The 14739-nt window shown below is 43.2% G+C and overlaps 2 protein-coding genes across 2 annotated transcripts; one reads left to right on the top strand and one right to left on the bottom strand.

Annotated features, from left to right (window-relative positions):
- The first annotated feature begins 1649 nt into the window (after positions 1 to 1649).
- Positions 1650 to 8152, top strand: fam171b (family with sequence similarity 171 member B). The gene is given in 9 exon segments (XM_055166544.1): positions 1650 to 1812; positions 3874 to 4068; positions 4071 to 4106; positions 5681 to 5773; positions 5975 to 6133; positions 6219 to 6389; positions 6476 to 6592; positions 6706 to 6829; positions 6979 to 8152. Coding segments are annotated over 9 exon segments (2232 nt in total).
- Positions 8153 to 11269: 3117 nt separating this feature from the next.
- Positions 11270 to 14216, bottom strand: zswim2 (zinc finger, SWIM-type containing 2). The gene is made up of 9 exons (XM_020941830.2): positions 14067 to 14216; positions 13916 to 13992; positions 13809 to 13849; positions 13126 to 13342; positions 12667 to 12921; positions 12490 to 12574; positions 12216 to 12280; positions 11968 to 12142; positions 11270 to 11761 (listed from the first exon to the last, which is right to left on the bottom strand). The coding sequence occupies exons 1-9, from the start codon at positions 14214 to 14216 to the stop codon at positions 11270 to 11272; spliced, it is 1557 nt and encodes a 518-aa protein (XP_020797489.2).
- Between the last annotated feature and the right edge of the window lie 523 nt (positions 14217 to 14739).

Raw genomic sequence — 14739 nt, 5'->3', positions numbered from 1 at the left:
CGTTTTAGAAGTGAAGAGTGTTTGGTTTGGGATGTGCTCTACATTTAACTTATTGGGGCTGTAATGTAAAAAAAAAAAAAAAAAAAAAAAAAAAAAAGAGAAAGAGAGAGAGAGAAATAATAATCATAAACACACTACATGCACATTATAAACAACAGAAAAGCACATTTCCCGAGAAGGAGCAAGAACAAGAAAAAAACTTACACTAACCCATCCTGTTCATGACAGAGTTTCAAAAATTCCAAAATGATATGTTTGCTTCTATACACTGATGATGGAACTTTACAAATATTTACATATAGTAAAATAAATGACAAACTATGTACACTAAATATCATTTTAACCCAATGTCTTTCTTTTTCTTGTATTGTGTTTTGTATTGTTCCGTATTCTGCTCGTACAAAGTCATAATAATGATAAAGAAGGCTCACGAGTTTATTGTTAATGATCGTACAAAATGAGCAAAATGAGAATGAAAAAACGTAAGGATTTTTGTTATTGTTGTTTTGTTTTCTTTTGTATTTTGGGAGAGAAGGGAGGAGTGAGATGAGATGAGGAAAGCAGAGCAGGAGAGAGGAGGGATGGGGGAGCAGGTCTGACAGACAGAGGAGGAGGAGGAGGAGGAGGAGGAGGAGGAGGAGGAGGAGGAGGGGATGGATAGTGGGTTCAGGGTGACCGCCAGGGGGCGCAGTGATGTAATAGAGTCTCCCCCTGAGCAGAGATAGGCTGGAGTGAAGACGTCTCACTCCTACACACTGCATCCAGAGAGAACAAGAAATCCTCCTGGAACGAACAACACCAGACAAGTGAAACCTAAAGATCCAAATGACTTTTCTTCTATTCTTTTATTTGTTCCCTTGTAGTTAAATAGGCCTTTCAACTCAGTCACAAATCAAATTTCCAAAACGAGTTCAATATAATTTTATCCAACACGTCTTTATGTTAAAAGTGAATTGTTTGGTTTGTGGTTGGGAATAATAAAATTGTGAAATGAGAGCGTAATTAAAGAAAACTGTTCTGCACTTGGCCCATTCATGACTAATGTGTCAGTTTAGTCACATTTTCCTTGTGTTTTGGTCATTTTCAAGCAGCTTTTCTGTATTTTACCTAAAACAAATGAGAGTTTTTGTCTCTTTACTGCTGGCAGGATCAGATTGGTCCAAAATATGGACACCTGGGACATTTCTTGTATAAAACTGGGACAAATCAGTGGTTTGTAGAAATGTGCTGGGACAGCGGACACAGGTTCAAAACTGGGACTGTCCTGGGTAAATCGGGACGTCTGCTCACTCTAATAATGACCCACACGGAACCAGACAACAACTAAAAAAATCAGTTTGATCATAAAAAACCCAAAGAACATCATAAGGTCAGGAGTCCACAAAGAGGACTTGTGTGCATAATGAGTGAGACAGAATGGGCCTGACATCACAAACACGCTTCATTCAGAGTGACACATCCTCCTCCTCCGCCCCCCTCTGCGCGCACACGCCCAGCCTCAGCATCACTGTCCTGGGTTCTCCCGATCACTGCGCGCTCAGGGATGGACCCTCCCTGCTGCTGACCGCCGGACCTCCGAATCTAAACATTTGGACTTTGGGGGACCTCCAGTCGCCTTCGAGCTCCTTCCGGGGGGTCGTTATGTCGCCATGCCGCCGTCACTGCTGGTACCCTTCGTGCGCACGCTGCCGCTGCTGCTGCTCTGGGGCCTGGGGGGTTCGGGGGGTCTCGGGGCCTCTGACACGGACGCGAACTCGACTTCTCCCGGGGACAATGGGCTCGCCGCGGCCGCAACAGAAGCTTCATCAGCGGGTAAGGTGTGCGGGGCTCCGGGCCGTGCGCGCGGTGAGCTCCGGGCGCAGAGAGGCTCTTTGTTTAGGGGTCCGGATCCAAACAGGAGGCGCACAGGCCGGGGCTGACTCACGAGCTGCAGATGTGATGTAATAAGATCACAATAAATCAGAATGATTGTTCAGTTCATGCAAAAGGACAAAGGATCTGACGCGAGCCTCAGGACGTTTGTTTTGTTCAGGAGCTTTAGGATGTTCCGTGATGCTTCTGGGAAAAATAAAGACCTCCATGAAATAATCAAGAATGACATTACACCATCAAAAGAAATAACAGCAACAACAAAACAACCTCTTTTATACACAGACATTCATATTTTATACAGAATCAGTGAGAATTTATTTTTATTTTTAATGTAGTAACTTTGGGTTTGTTCAGGTTTTTGTCTCATTTTTACTGATCATTTAGATAAAAATGCAAAAATATAACTTTCTTTTGTGTGAAAACCAAAAGCAAAATAGTGTCCCCAGTGTAGTCTGCCTCGTATGTTGAGAAAAATCAAATGTGAATAATTGAACACATGTCAGCAGTTAGTCATTTTTCGAAGCACATGTTTTCAAATGTTATTGCTGATGAAGCACGTCCAGTACTTGACATGACTTTTCAAACAGGGTGTTGGGGTGTTGGCCTGTTACATAAGCCCTCGCCCTGACACAACTGAACCATCATAATATTTACTGTCTGAGCCTAAATGCTCTTCTGGACTGTGTGAAACAAACGTAATGTTTGCAGAGGAGCACTGCAGGCCACAGATGGATTTATTGGATCAATAACAGACACGCAGCATTAGCCTGCTGCTACCTGCACATGTTCATTTGTGCTGACACACAGTTTGAGCTCAGAGGTCAGGGCTGTGCACGGTGAGGAGCACATGCACCATCTTGGCTCTGTGCGGCTGCTTCATGTGCTGACTAAAGTCATTCAGTTTTTTGGTTTAGTGAAGCTCTAAACTCAAATCCTTTTCCCAACCATCCCTCCTGTCAGCCTCTGTCATGCTCTGAGTGATGGACAGCGCGGATCAGCCAATCACAGTAAAGTGTCAACTCTCCAAAACAAAAGCACAACGATTAAAAACACTATAAATCTGTGAAATGTCTGTGACATTGTGAAGAACAAAAGAAACGGTCTAAAGCAGGGCTCTCCAAACTGCTTCCAGTAGCTCTCCACCTCCTTCCCAGTCACTTGCCAAGAGATTTTTGAATAATATCATTGTGCTGAATAATAAAAATGTGCTTAATTACAAGCTCATGACTATTGTTCATGCATCATTTTGAAGCCCAGCTTTGTGCACTCATAAATGGACAGTTTTATGTTTCGCCCTGTCTTATAATCGTCTCAGTTTCTTGTGGCCACTAAAATGAGCAGCTCTCTGGTATTTTTGTTTCACAGAGGAGCTCACCGGAGGAAAAAGTTTGGAGACCCGTGATCTCGGCATTAAAAATATATATAAATTTTTGTCATATCCACACACTCGTCACAGACTCAGATGTTTAAATGTTATATTTAGGCTACGACATAAATAAATTATATTTAGTGCTCTCCACTCAAGAATTTAGCTTTAATTAATTATTCTAAGCATAACAAGGCCAGAGGCGCTGATGGGAGCAGAGACAAGAAGAGACAGGATAACTTAACATTATTTGGACGGCTTATATCAGATTTTAGAAAAAGTCCAAAGCCTAAAGAACATTGAGGTCCGAGCAAAGGCCAGGAGCGGCTGACTAGTTCATTATATAACAGCCTTTAAAAGGAATGTTTAATTGGTACAAAAAGATCTTTAGAGGTGTGCATGTCATCTCTGAGAGCCTTGATGTATTTTTCAGTCTGGACTTATGATTATTTCATTGCAAGGAAAAGTTACTGAGGGAATGTGTCAGCCTCAGTGTCACTGCAGAGTTTGAGCACTTTAACCCCTGATCTCCAGGACTAACCCGAGTGCAGAGTGACATTCAAATGTGATGTGCCCTTTGGATTATTTTCATTTTTTATTTATTGCAAATAACTTTTTCTTTTCTTTGTGTCCAGAACCTCCGTTTATCCTGCGGGTCCTGCTGAGGGACAGCGTGTCTCGGGCCCCTCTGTCAGGGGCCTCAGTGGACGTGTACGTAAACCACAGTCTGAGGAGCTCGGTGCTGACGGGCCCCAGAGGAGACGTCCTGCTCTGGGTCAGCTACAATCCTGCAGAGAGCCTGACCCTGGTGGGGCACATGGAGGGGTACCTGCCCTGCCCCTGCCCTGGAGCTCCGCCCGCAGACCACGTACGCTTTATCTCCAGCTCTCCTAGAGATACACGGCAAAAAACTAAAGCTAGTCAAGTTAAGACGACTTGATTTAAAAAGTTTGAACATGATTTGAGTCAACTTCACTTGACAAGTAAAATGCTCTGCAGTGGAACAAGACTTTTTGTACTTAAAATATGAAAATACATCTTACTACACTTAAAAAAAAAAGAAAAACAACAACTTTTCCCACTTAAATTAAGAAACAAAATCTAATGTTGCTTGAATTGAATGAAGAAAAAACACACTTATTCCACTGTTGGATCATTTCACTTGTCAAGTTGAATCTGCTCAAATAAAGTCAAATGTTCTTCATTTAAGTCATTTTAACTTACATAAATATAGTTGTTGTTTTTTTCAGTGTACAACACTGTGTTTAACACAATCACAGTGTTGTGCAGGGCTGTACAATTATTCACATCTTAATCTCTAATTGATCAGCTCAGGTCTTTAGTGTCCTGCAGCAGATCCTCTGTGTGAGTTCAGACTGAGTGAGACATTTGACTATTTGTGCTAAATGGCAATGATTAAAAGTATGTAATGTTTATATTAAGAAAACTTCATATTGAAAGCCGTGATTGAGAAACATTACAGGAAAACATGAGATTCATTTCTTTTTCATATTGCTCAGTTGTTCTGAGATGACTGGAAAAGAAACATGCTCATGTAGCTGTACAGACACTTGTGTCCTTATCTGAGTAGCCTTTGTAATACAGTTCAACTAGATATTGTTCCTTCAAAAATGTCTTTAGTATACTATTATATCATATAATAATAACCTAACATAATAATAATAATCACCCTGTACTTGAAGTTCTACCGTCCAGTGTTCAGTTTCAGGTCATGTTCTATTTTAGTTCAGGGGAGATATCGGTTACACTTTTAAATATGACAAATTGAGCCAAATGTGCTTATGTAAAGAGTTTTGAAAAAGCCTACTGTATTATTCATGATGATCAATTATTCATCTGTGTCTGGGAGCTCATCCAGTCATTATGTGGATTGTTCCTGAAGCACAGTACATATTTACAGGTATGGATGTTACTATAAAATTATTGTATTGTCTATAAAAACAACGCCCCTTTTTCTCCCTTTGTCCTGGAGCGTGTGGCGTGGGGGTGGGGCCCTCTCTGTAACCAGGGGCAACGCTGGGGGCCACCAGCTCTATTGTCCCATCCTGTCCCCTGCACTAAATCAGTGTCAGTCAGTTCTGTGTTAAAGCCACACTGGTGACACTCAGAGGACGTGACAATGTGACACATAACAGTGTCAAAATCAGCATCCTTTTGTATTCTTCAGTCACCCAGAGACAACACACTCTGCTCTGGGTGATAGTGCCCCCTCCTGGCAGCATCACTTCTCTGCAGTACAAGGGCACTGATGAATAATAGGCAATCAAATCCAACTCAGAAAACTGCAGTGGTTGTTATTATTTATGTAAAGAAATACTCCAAATAAAATATCCTCTCAGCAGGATGTTTAAAGTCAAACTATGCTAAATGCCTGGGATTCTGGTATTAGATTAACACATATATTTTTCTCTCTTTTGTCAGTGTTCTCAGCGATGACGTTAGCGCTCCTGCCTCAGAGCCAAGGAAACATCTGGCTGTATGAAGACTCAGTTCTCATCACAGGGAAGTTACCTGGTAAGAGATCTCACCACAGAATGTCATGATTTCACAGGGGATAAGGGGAAATATTATTCTATAGGTGGCACACAGCTTTAAATATTTTTGTGTTTAACTAGCAAATTAGAACGTTCTGACATCCCCCAATGATTCATGAACAAATCCTTGTTTAAAGTGACTCATCTTGTACTACCTTGGTTCTTTGTTCTGATCGTGCAGACAGCTCATCAGAGCCGAGGGTCAAGTTCCCTAAAAACCTCCTCTCCCTCTCTGACTCCACGAACATCTCCTCAGTGACAGCTTATCTCACAGTCCCACAGCGCCCTCTGGCCAAGGACTGCAGCAACTGTACACCAGGTGTCATTAGCAGCAAATCAGGTCAGTCAGCAAAATGTGTGTGTGTGTTCATGGACAGTGTATGTTTGAGTTGAGCTGACTGCACTGCTCCCGTGTGCTTACACAGCCCTGCGCAACCTCGACCTGAGGCCAGTGGCCGCGGTCAGTGTGCTGCTCTACTCTGGAGAGGAGCAGCTCCAGATCCGAGGGCCTATCCACATCAGCCTGCCCCTGGGTCCTGACACCCGCCTGAGGGCCGCAGACACTGTGCCTGCATGGGCCTTCAACAGCAAGACCGGTGAGTGACAATCCTCCTGCAGATCACAACTCTTACAGACAACCAGACGCAAAGAGACGCAAAGACTCATGGGAAATTGTACACAGGGGCCTGGGAGAACCAGGGTCTGGGGATCGTGAAGAGCACTGGCTCCGATCTGATCTGGACCTACACAGCGTCCCATCTGGGATACTGGCTCGCTGCCCCTCTGCCCTCCTCACATGGTATGAACACGTTTCATCATACAGCCTCCTCACATTTAACTGTTGCCTTGACAGTCTGTTACCTCACACAGTGTTGACAACATGATCACCAACAGTTTCCTTTGCATGTATAGATTACCTTGGAGCAGGTAGCTCCCTGGACTTCCTCCCCCAGCACACTTACCTCCTGATGGGGGTACTGGCTGGGACTCTGGCCATAGTGGTTGGTTTTCTGTCTGTGCTGCTTTGTTACTGCAGGTGAGATTGCAAACGTGGACTTGAATGTTTTAAAAAGTGAAAAACAATCATTATTGTAACTGTTACGGAGAATGTACTTTTATTATATTAAGCTAAATGTTTTCTTTATCCTGTAAAAGTGAATTGTTTGTTTTGTGCTCCTTATCCAGAGGGTCGAACAGAGCGCCCCGGAGGAGAGCACGCTTCTCCAAACTGACTGTGGTGAAGAAAGACCAGACCACTTCCACTCACCTAGAGGAAGGCCTGCTTTCCTGTGACCCCTCCAGCACCCCCAGGCACAAGGTCAACTATAACATCTATGTGGAAGAGCCTCTAGGCCACTCTGGAACCTCCCTGTATGAGAACATCAAGCCCTCTCAGCCCCCACCCCACTACATCAACAGTGAAGAGGTGGCTCGGCTTCGGAACAAGGTCGAGCAGAACCGGGCCAATATGAACACTGAAGACTTCTTCCCGGATAAGCTGGTCCACCTGTACAACCAGCCTGTGGCCATCATCCAGGCTCCAGAGCTGTTTGGTGCCCAGGACATGGGCTGTAAGGCAGCCACGTTCCCCCGCAACGGACTGGATGAGGCAGAGAACAAGAGCAACACCCAGACCCTGCCCAAAGGAGGAGGTAGTCCCCAGCAGAGCAGCCAAGATGACCCCCAGCCTCTGGAGGTCCCTGTGTCCGGCACTGGCCCTAATGCTAATGTTCTGTGGAGCCGCTACAGCAACCTGCTCGAGTCATCGGTGTCAGTGCCTGGGACTCTGAACGAGGCCTTTGGCGGAGGCCCCGGGGACCACAGTGAACTTCAGGGGATCTCAGAGCGAACCCTCCTGGAGCTGACGCGGGGCAAGACGTCAGTGCCCCTCCCCAGGGCCTGGTTTGTGTCCCTGGATGGAAGGCCCGCTGCACAAGTGCGTCACTCCATCATCGAGCTCCAAAGCCGAGCGCGCCCTCCCAGCAGCAACGACACCAGCCTGGACTCAGGGGTGGACATGAACGAGCCCCAGCACCGGCCCTCGGTCAAAGCCTCCTCATTGTCCCACCTGGGCCGCGGTCGCTATGGCGACGAGCAGGACCTGAGCAGCAGTGAGAGCGGCACCACCACAACCTGCACCCCCGAGGACTCCTCCCTCAGGAACATCCTGGACAGCAGCAGCATCACCAACATCCCCGAGGAGAGGGACGGCATGGACACGTCCAGCGCTCAGGAGGACAGTGAGTCCAGAGGGACACCACCTCCACGCCGCCTCAGGAAGGTCAGGGACAAGGCCAAGAGTGACAAGAGAGGGGCCAAACACGTCCGTGAGGCACGGGCCCTCAACAAACGCAGTTAGGACACTCAGCCCCCTGCCAGCCACACTTTGTGAGACTTTAAAAACTTTCATGAATCACTTTGGCTCATTTAAAAAAAAAAAAAAAAAGACTTCTAAATGATCTTTCTCAAGGGTTCTTAGAAAGTGAGTGAGGAAATAGAGGTCAGTCTAAACCAAGCCATGGTGACTACTTCACCAAAGAATGCAGAGGCTAAGGCAGAGCAGAATACCTGTTCCATCTAAGTGTGTGCACCATTTTCCCATGAAGTTCACCAGCGTTACTGATGGTCACAGGCCCCCTCCCTAAAGCTGGGCCAGTGTGTAGTGCACTTATCTGTACCACGATATGCCTGCTCCACAGTGCCCGAGCCTTTTCTACAGCCGCCGCCCTGCTGCTCTTTTCCTTCAGAAGCAGCATTAGAGAAGAAGTATTAGATGAATGCTTTTTCCTCCGCTGTGATCTAGATGCACAGTGTAGTGGCTTCTGCTTTCCACTGCGTCAGACATATTTTTTTGAAGTACTTTGTACTTTGACTTGAGTATTTATTCTAGACATAAATATTTCTCTAAAAAGGAGAGAAAAGTAGTAGAATGCATGGAAATGAATGTGTCCATGAACTTAGGGAAAACTTTCCATCTTCAACAGGATTCTTACACGTCACCTTTTATTTCTTCTGATTCGCTTGCTGTTTAGCACATCTCCGAAAGGTCGTCTTTATAAAGTAACACAAGGGAATGACATATATTTGTACATAAGACAAGCAGGGCATCAAAGCAGATTTACCACAACCAAATTCTAGTTAGAAATTAGAGATGACCGTGTTGTTTTTGAGGCTGCTAAAGAATTATTTATCATTTATTTAAAACAATGCCTCATAAGGTTTTCAGTATTGGTGCCTTGTATTTTTACAACCACTTGTTCTTACTGATTGTGAAAATGATCTTGACTTTGTATGTTTAGAGGTTAGTTTAAAACAAAAACTTAGACTAGTACATATTTTAAATCTGAATGAATGACAAAATAACTTGGGTCTACAACACTGCCGGCTGTAAGTGTCATCTTTTCTCAACTGAGGTAAACTCACAGTTTTTATTGGAGTTGAACATTTTTCCAAAAATATCTGTGATTAAGCAGCAAAAGAAACATGATATCAGCCAAACATTATTTCCATGGTGCAGCCCCGTAGCTGGGACCACTGCTCCACCAAATAGCACATTCAACCTGAGCTGCCACCTACACTAGAGAAAACGTCTTTCACTGGAGCAATACTATTTGTCACACACAACTTTAAAGGAGACACAGTGCTCTCTTCACTCAACTTTATAAATTACATCAAGTTATAATGCTTAATGTTTTCAAAAGACTTAACTGGACTTTTTTTTTTCTAGACAGATGAAAATGCAGATTCACCTCTGTGCATATTTGAAACCAGGAAGTGTTTCTGCTGTCTTAAATTCTTAAATGGTCTGCATCATGTTGTTGACAATAGCAATGCTCTTTTTTTTCTTTTTTTTTCCCAAGATGCACCCTTTGGCACAGGGGTCACTTAAGCCTTCACCATGAAAATAAAAACATAGTTGCTCATAAACTAAAATAATGAATTGAAATACAATTGAAGAAGCCAGAGTGAAGCACATGTCTCCTTTAAATGAAAGGGTTCGTGCTCGATAGTCTTCCATCGTGGTACTGGGTGTACCTGGGTAAGCTTGTATCTTGCGGTTGATTTTTGTATTTGTCTGTATATTGTAATTAAAAGCTGTTTTGTACCTTTGATTGGATTTTTTGTTTTTAGCTGTTCCACTGAAATGCTGATCTGACTAAGTGAAAGCGTCATAAGCTTTGCAGTCCATTTCAGGAGAGTACATGCAAAAGAACATCATGTAGCAGAGTTTATTAGCACTTACCTGTTCATATCGCTTCTGAAAACATTTGTTGCTAGGTGTAATCTTGAAGGTTCATTTGGAAGTCACTCCTGTTTGATGGTGACCTTGTTGAATGTATTTGTACTCATTTACTGTATGTGTGTTCTCTAATGTGATTTTTAGTCTTTAGAATTCAAGAACTTCTTTACAAAGCGCACATTTTGTTCAGCCTCTGTAATATTAGTAGTGTTCTTAGTCTCGCCTTTTGTGCGCTACATTAATAAAACTGCTTATGCATGTTTGAGTCATTTTGTCATTTTTTTATGGAAGTGCTAAGTCATCCTGATAGATTATAGAACTGAAATCATGAGTGTCTGAAATCACGTACAGCGCATGCTCTCTAAAGTGAATTTATGCCGGACGTACACTGTGTGATATTTTCAATCATCTCAGCCCCAGCTCAGACTGCACCACCAAATCAAAGGGTTTAAAAGTTCACAGCTCGTGGAATGATTTGAACTGAGCGAAACCCTCATGAGAGCCGACTGGATTTCAAACAGGTTTGATATTTTTGAGACCTATGATTGCCAATCAGGAGCGAGGTATTAAGGGATTAAGGATGAGGTATTAATTATTCTCATTACCCCATGTTTACTACACAAAGCACGACACGATTAAGACAAATGTCAGCACAATCCCAAAGACAGTTACATAAGTGAAAAATTGTCTCAAAAAGAGCAAAAAAACACACAGTGCCCGACATTAGAGAAAGAACACACCTATTTTCATTTATTATGAATTTTTTATGTCATAAAAAAGTCACTTCAGCCATTATAGCAACAACACTCCCCCAGACTGGATTGGTTGGTAAGAATAAAATTGTGAAATGAGTGCGTAATTAAGGAAAACTGTTACACACTCAGCCCATGTGAGTCAGTATAGTCACATTTTCTTTGTGTTTGGTAATTTTTAAGCAGTTTTTCTGTATTTTACCTAAACAAATGACAGTTTATGTCTCTCTTTACTGTTGGCAAGGATCAGATTGGTCAAAAATATGGACACCTGGGACATTTCTTGCATAAAACTGGGACAAGTAACTGGGTTTGTATAAATGTGCTGGGACAGGGGACATTTTGTGTCCCACTGAAGCAACTTCAAAGTGTAAAAAACTGCTTTCTGATTTCTTTTATTATTTTTTATTAATGATTTGCCATAAGATCCCAACCAACTGACATGGTACTGAGATGACAGCTTCATTCCACTGGTCTCAAGGTGTCATTTGGGACTTTGTGGGGTTAGTAAGACTCCTGTCATTGTGAGCTGGGAGGGGGCTTCTTTGTCAACTGTGCTTCTTATTTTGGGCTGGATTCTTGCTCTCCTACACACAGACACTCCGCTCTGGGGCTTTGGGTTCAGTGCACCAACGTAGAGACTGGGCTGAGGTTTATCTCCGACACTGACACACAGAACTGGAGGTGAGGTTATCTTTTTCATACACTTTTGACTGGTGGTAGCATTAACAGTTGAAGAGTTTGTAGGCACCTCTGTCTGATGCTTCTTCTCTTGTAGAGCCACACCGGGCACAAAGAGGTCCTTGAGGTTGGTCCCAGCGGTTTGGCTCGCATGAGGTCTGGTATTTGGGGATGCTAATTTGGAATTGCTCTTCTTTCCAGAGCCTCTCCGTGTCTCTGGGTTGTAGATGACAAACCCATCCAGAGGACAGGCATGGGTCGTCTGTAGGATCCCATCTACGCACCCAGCATGGAACTGAAAGATACAGAAGTAAATGCTTTGGTCAGTGTTGTGTTTTGTATTCAGAAAGCATCACAACATAAAGGTCAGCCCTGTTGAAATGAGACGGGGGTCAGAGTAGTCACTGATATAGTTAATGTAGTTGAAAACATCTATGTGTAAATGTTTTTGTCTACAGATTTAGACAAGAATACAGAACCTATGAGCTGAAAGTGAGAGACCTTGTGGCGGCAGGGCAGCACTCGGAGCGTTTCTCCCAGGGTGAAGGTCTGCAGACACATCCGACACTGTACCCCGTCCTGCAGCAGTGGAGATCCCACACGCACCTGCACCATAGCCACCTGAGCCAGCACGCTGTCTCGAAGAGGCGCCAAGGACAGGGGCCCGTCCAGGACACTACAGAGTAGACAAACAAGTGAAGAACTGACCACAGGGTTAAGGAAATCACAGGACAAGCTGTTGCACATACTGGTCATTCACAGACGAAGCCTCTCTTGAGTGTTTGGACATAAGGCACCACTCCTCTTTTCTTGTCTGTTTAAAATAGTGACAGCAATGAGAGCCACGAACACACTCATATGCACTGTATATCAGGACTTCTCCAGCTCTAGTATGGGTGCTAGGATTCTGCTGAATGTATTTACTTTTTGATTTGCAGTAATATAGTTTGAATTGTTCTGAACAAAATTTTTTGTTATGCTTAATTAAAGTGAATTATTTTAGTTCACAACATGAGTACTCACTGAGCGGACGGCTAACTGATGCTGGAGGTGGCAATCTTTCTCTGAGCAGCTCTCACAGAAATATACATGAGTGCAAACTGTGCATCTGTATGGATAAAGTGATAGGGATTAATAATAATAGAACTGTTACATTTGAATTAGATTTCCTAAAATCAGTGGTTTCCTTTAACATCTTACCTGAAGCACTTCCCTGAGATGGGAGTGACCCTGCAGTGAGTACAGGACACTCCTAAGTGCTTGTTTGGGCTCTCTCTCTCTGCTGCTGTGTGGAGCTGGGCTGCATTCTTCACCTGCTCCCACAGAGACTGGACTGAGCAGAAGTCCTCCCTGCACAGAGGACACTTCACCATCCCCGAGTCTGAGGCTGAGTGCTGACGATGATCCGCCCACACCTTCATGCATGAGATGTGCACGTTATTACCACAACTGAACCTGGAACGACAAAGTAAATGTGAATGTACAAGAGAGTGTGTACTAATATTTAGCTGTAAACAATCCAAGTGTGCTGTAAACACATACTGACATTGTGATTATTACGCTTATTATGTTAATCACAAGAATTGAAATGTTATTGCAAATGTCAGATATGAACGGACACAGCACATGTGAAGAGTATGTATAGTATGTAACAGGTACCGGCAATAGGCCACAGGCTGCCTCCGCTCCAGCAGCTCCTCCTGGCAGATGGGGCACACATCCTGGGGTTGGATGTCTCTCCGAAGCACCCAGCCTGCAGCAGCAGCAGCAGCAGCAGCAGGCGGAGAGGCTCCGGGGGGACTGGGCTGAGGAGTCTGGTGAGACCCTTGAAGCACCTCTGAGATCTGCCGCTCACTCAGACCGCACTGGAAACTATCTGTTCTCCAAAAGACCAAGGTTAGTCCACTTTAACTTGTTTAAAAGGTCATCTGATCGATATGGTAAATACAGTTCAAATATACAGTAGTGCTGTATATTTGAACTTTATAATACACGATGAGTCTTCCAATGAAATTGCATTGGAAGACTCATCGTGTATTATAAAAGTGCTACTTTTCACTTCTAATTCTTACCAGTATCAGTTAAAAAAAAATTATATCAAGAAGCAAGTTGCAAGATATTTCAAAAGTGTTGAAAAGGCTTTTGTTGTTTTCTAAATTAGGATATTTATTATAATGTCAAACAACAAACAAAGGCTGCAGTTTACAAATGTGTGCTTTGTCATGGGGGCATAAAGTTATGTTGTATGCAACATTTGAACTTTTAGCACATTTCTTAAGGATTATCCCAGTATCATTTGAATATGTATATGCAATTTGTTCTCAAATCTCAAACATTCTTACATTCGTGCTCTTTGGGAAGCTGAAACTTCTTTAATAAAATCCTAAAAGAAAAGACAACATCACTGAACCTCATCAAAGCTCAATAAATAAATAAAGCTGAGTGGTACCAGCAGATATGTTTGCAGGGCTCCCCCTCCCTCAGAAAGACTGGACAAGTGCAGGAATGTGGTTGACCCAAGAACACCTGTCAAAATGAGCAAAAATCACACTATAAAATCAAAATGTCAAACTACACAGTGGACAGGAGGAGCAGAGGACCTTGCAGTCGGAGTCCTGTCCCTCCTCTCGGAGCAGGAAGCCCGTGGGTCCATAGGTTTTCAGGAGGAGGATGGTGGTGCTCAGGGCCTGCTCCTGGTGCACGCTCACTGCATCACCAGCATACTTCTTCCACACACTTTTCTTCAACATCCTGTGAGCACATTAGAATGTCACAATATAAAACGGATGACCAGTCATCCTCATCGTGGTCCTGGTCACTCTATAATATAATAATAACGACATTTGAATCTGTCCCAAAAACACATAGATGAAACACACGTTAAATACATAAACTGTACAATGTTATTTAATTATTATCAGCACACAAAAGTTCTCACTGCAAAGACAACACTTTTGACAACACTTTTTGAACCCTCAGTTTGACATTTTATGGTAAATGGTCACATTTTTTTATACAGCATATTATAATTATCTTTTCAGCCAATATACAGAGCCAGTTAGAACAGCCTAATTGTTCCAGTTATTTATTGTAATTCAAGTCATGCAAGTTCAGTGAAGAGCTTGAAATGGCACAAAGATAAGAACTGAATAGACAGAGGTTAAAAAAAAAAAAGATAAAAGAACAAAACACAAGTCCAAGCTCTGCCAAAACGACCTGAGGAAAAAAGAACAAGATGGTAAAGCTTGAAAACCTGGAGTTTCCAGCAGCACA

Source organism: Boleophthalmus pectinirostris, unplaced genomic scaffold (assembly GCF_026225935.1).
Source record: "Boleophthalmus pectinirostris isolate CB_2022bp ecotype Guang Dong unplaced genomic scaffold, ASM2622593v1 HiC_scaffold_11, whole genome shotgun sequence".
Classification (NCBI taxonomy): Eukaryota; Metazoa; Chordata; class Actinopteri; order Gobiiformes; family Gobiidae; genus Boleophthalmus; species Boleophthalmus pectinirostris.
Note: the sequence above shows the minus strand (reverse complement) of the source record. Positions and strands in the feature narration are given on the sequence as shown.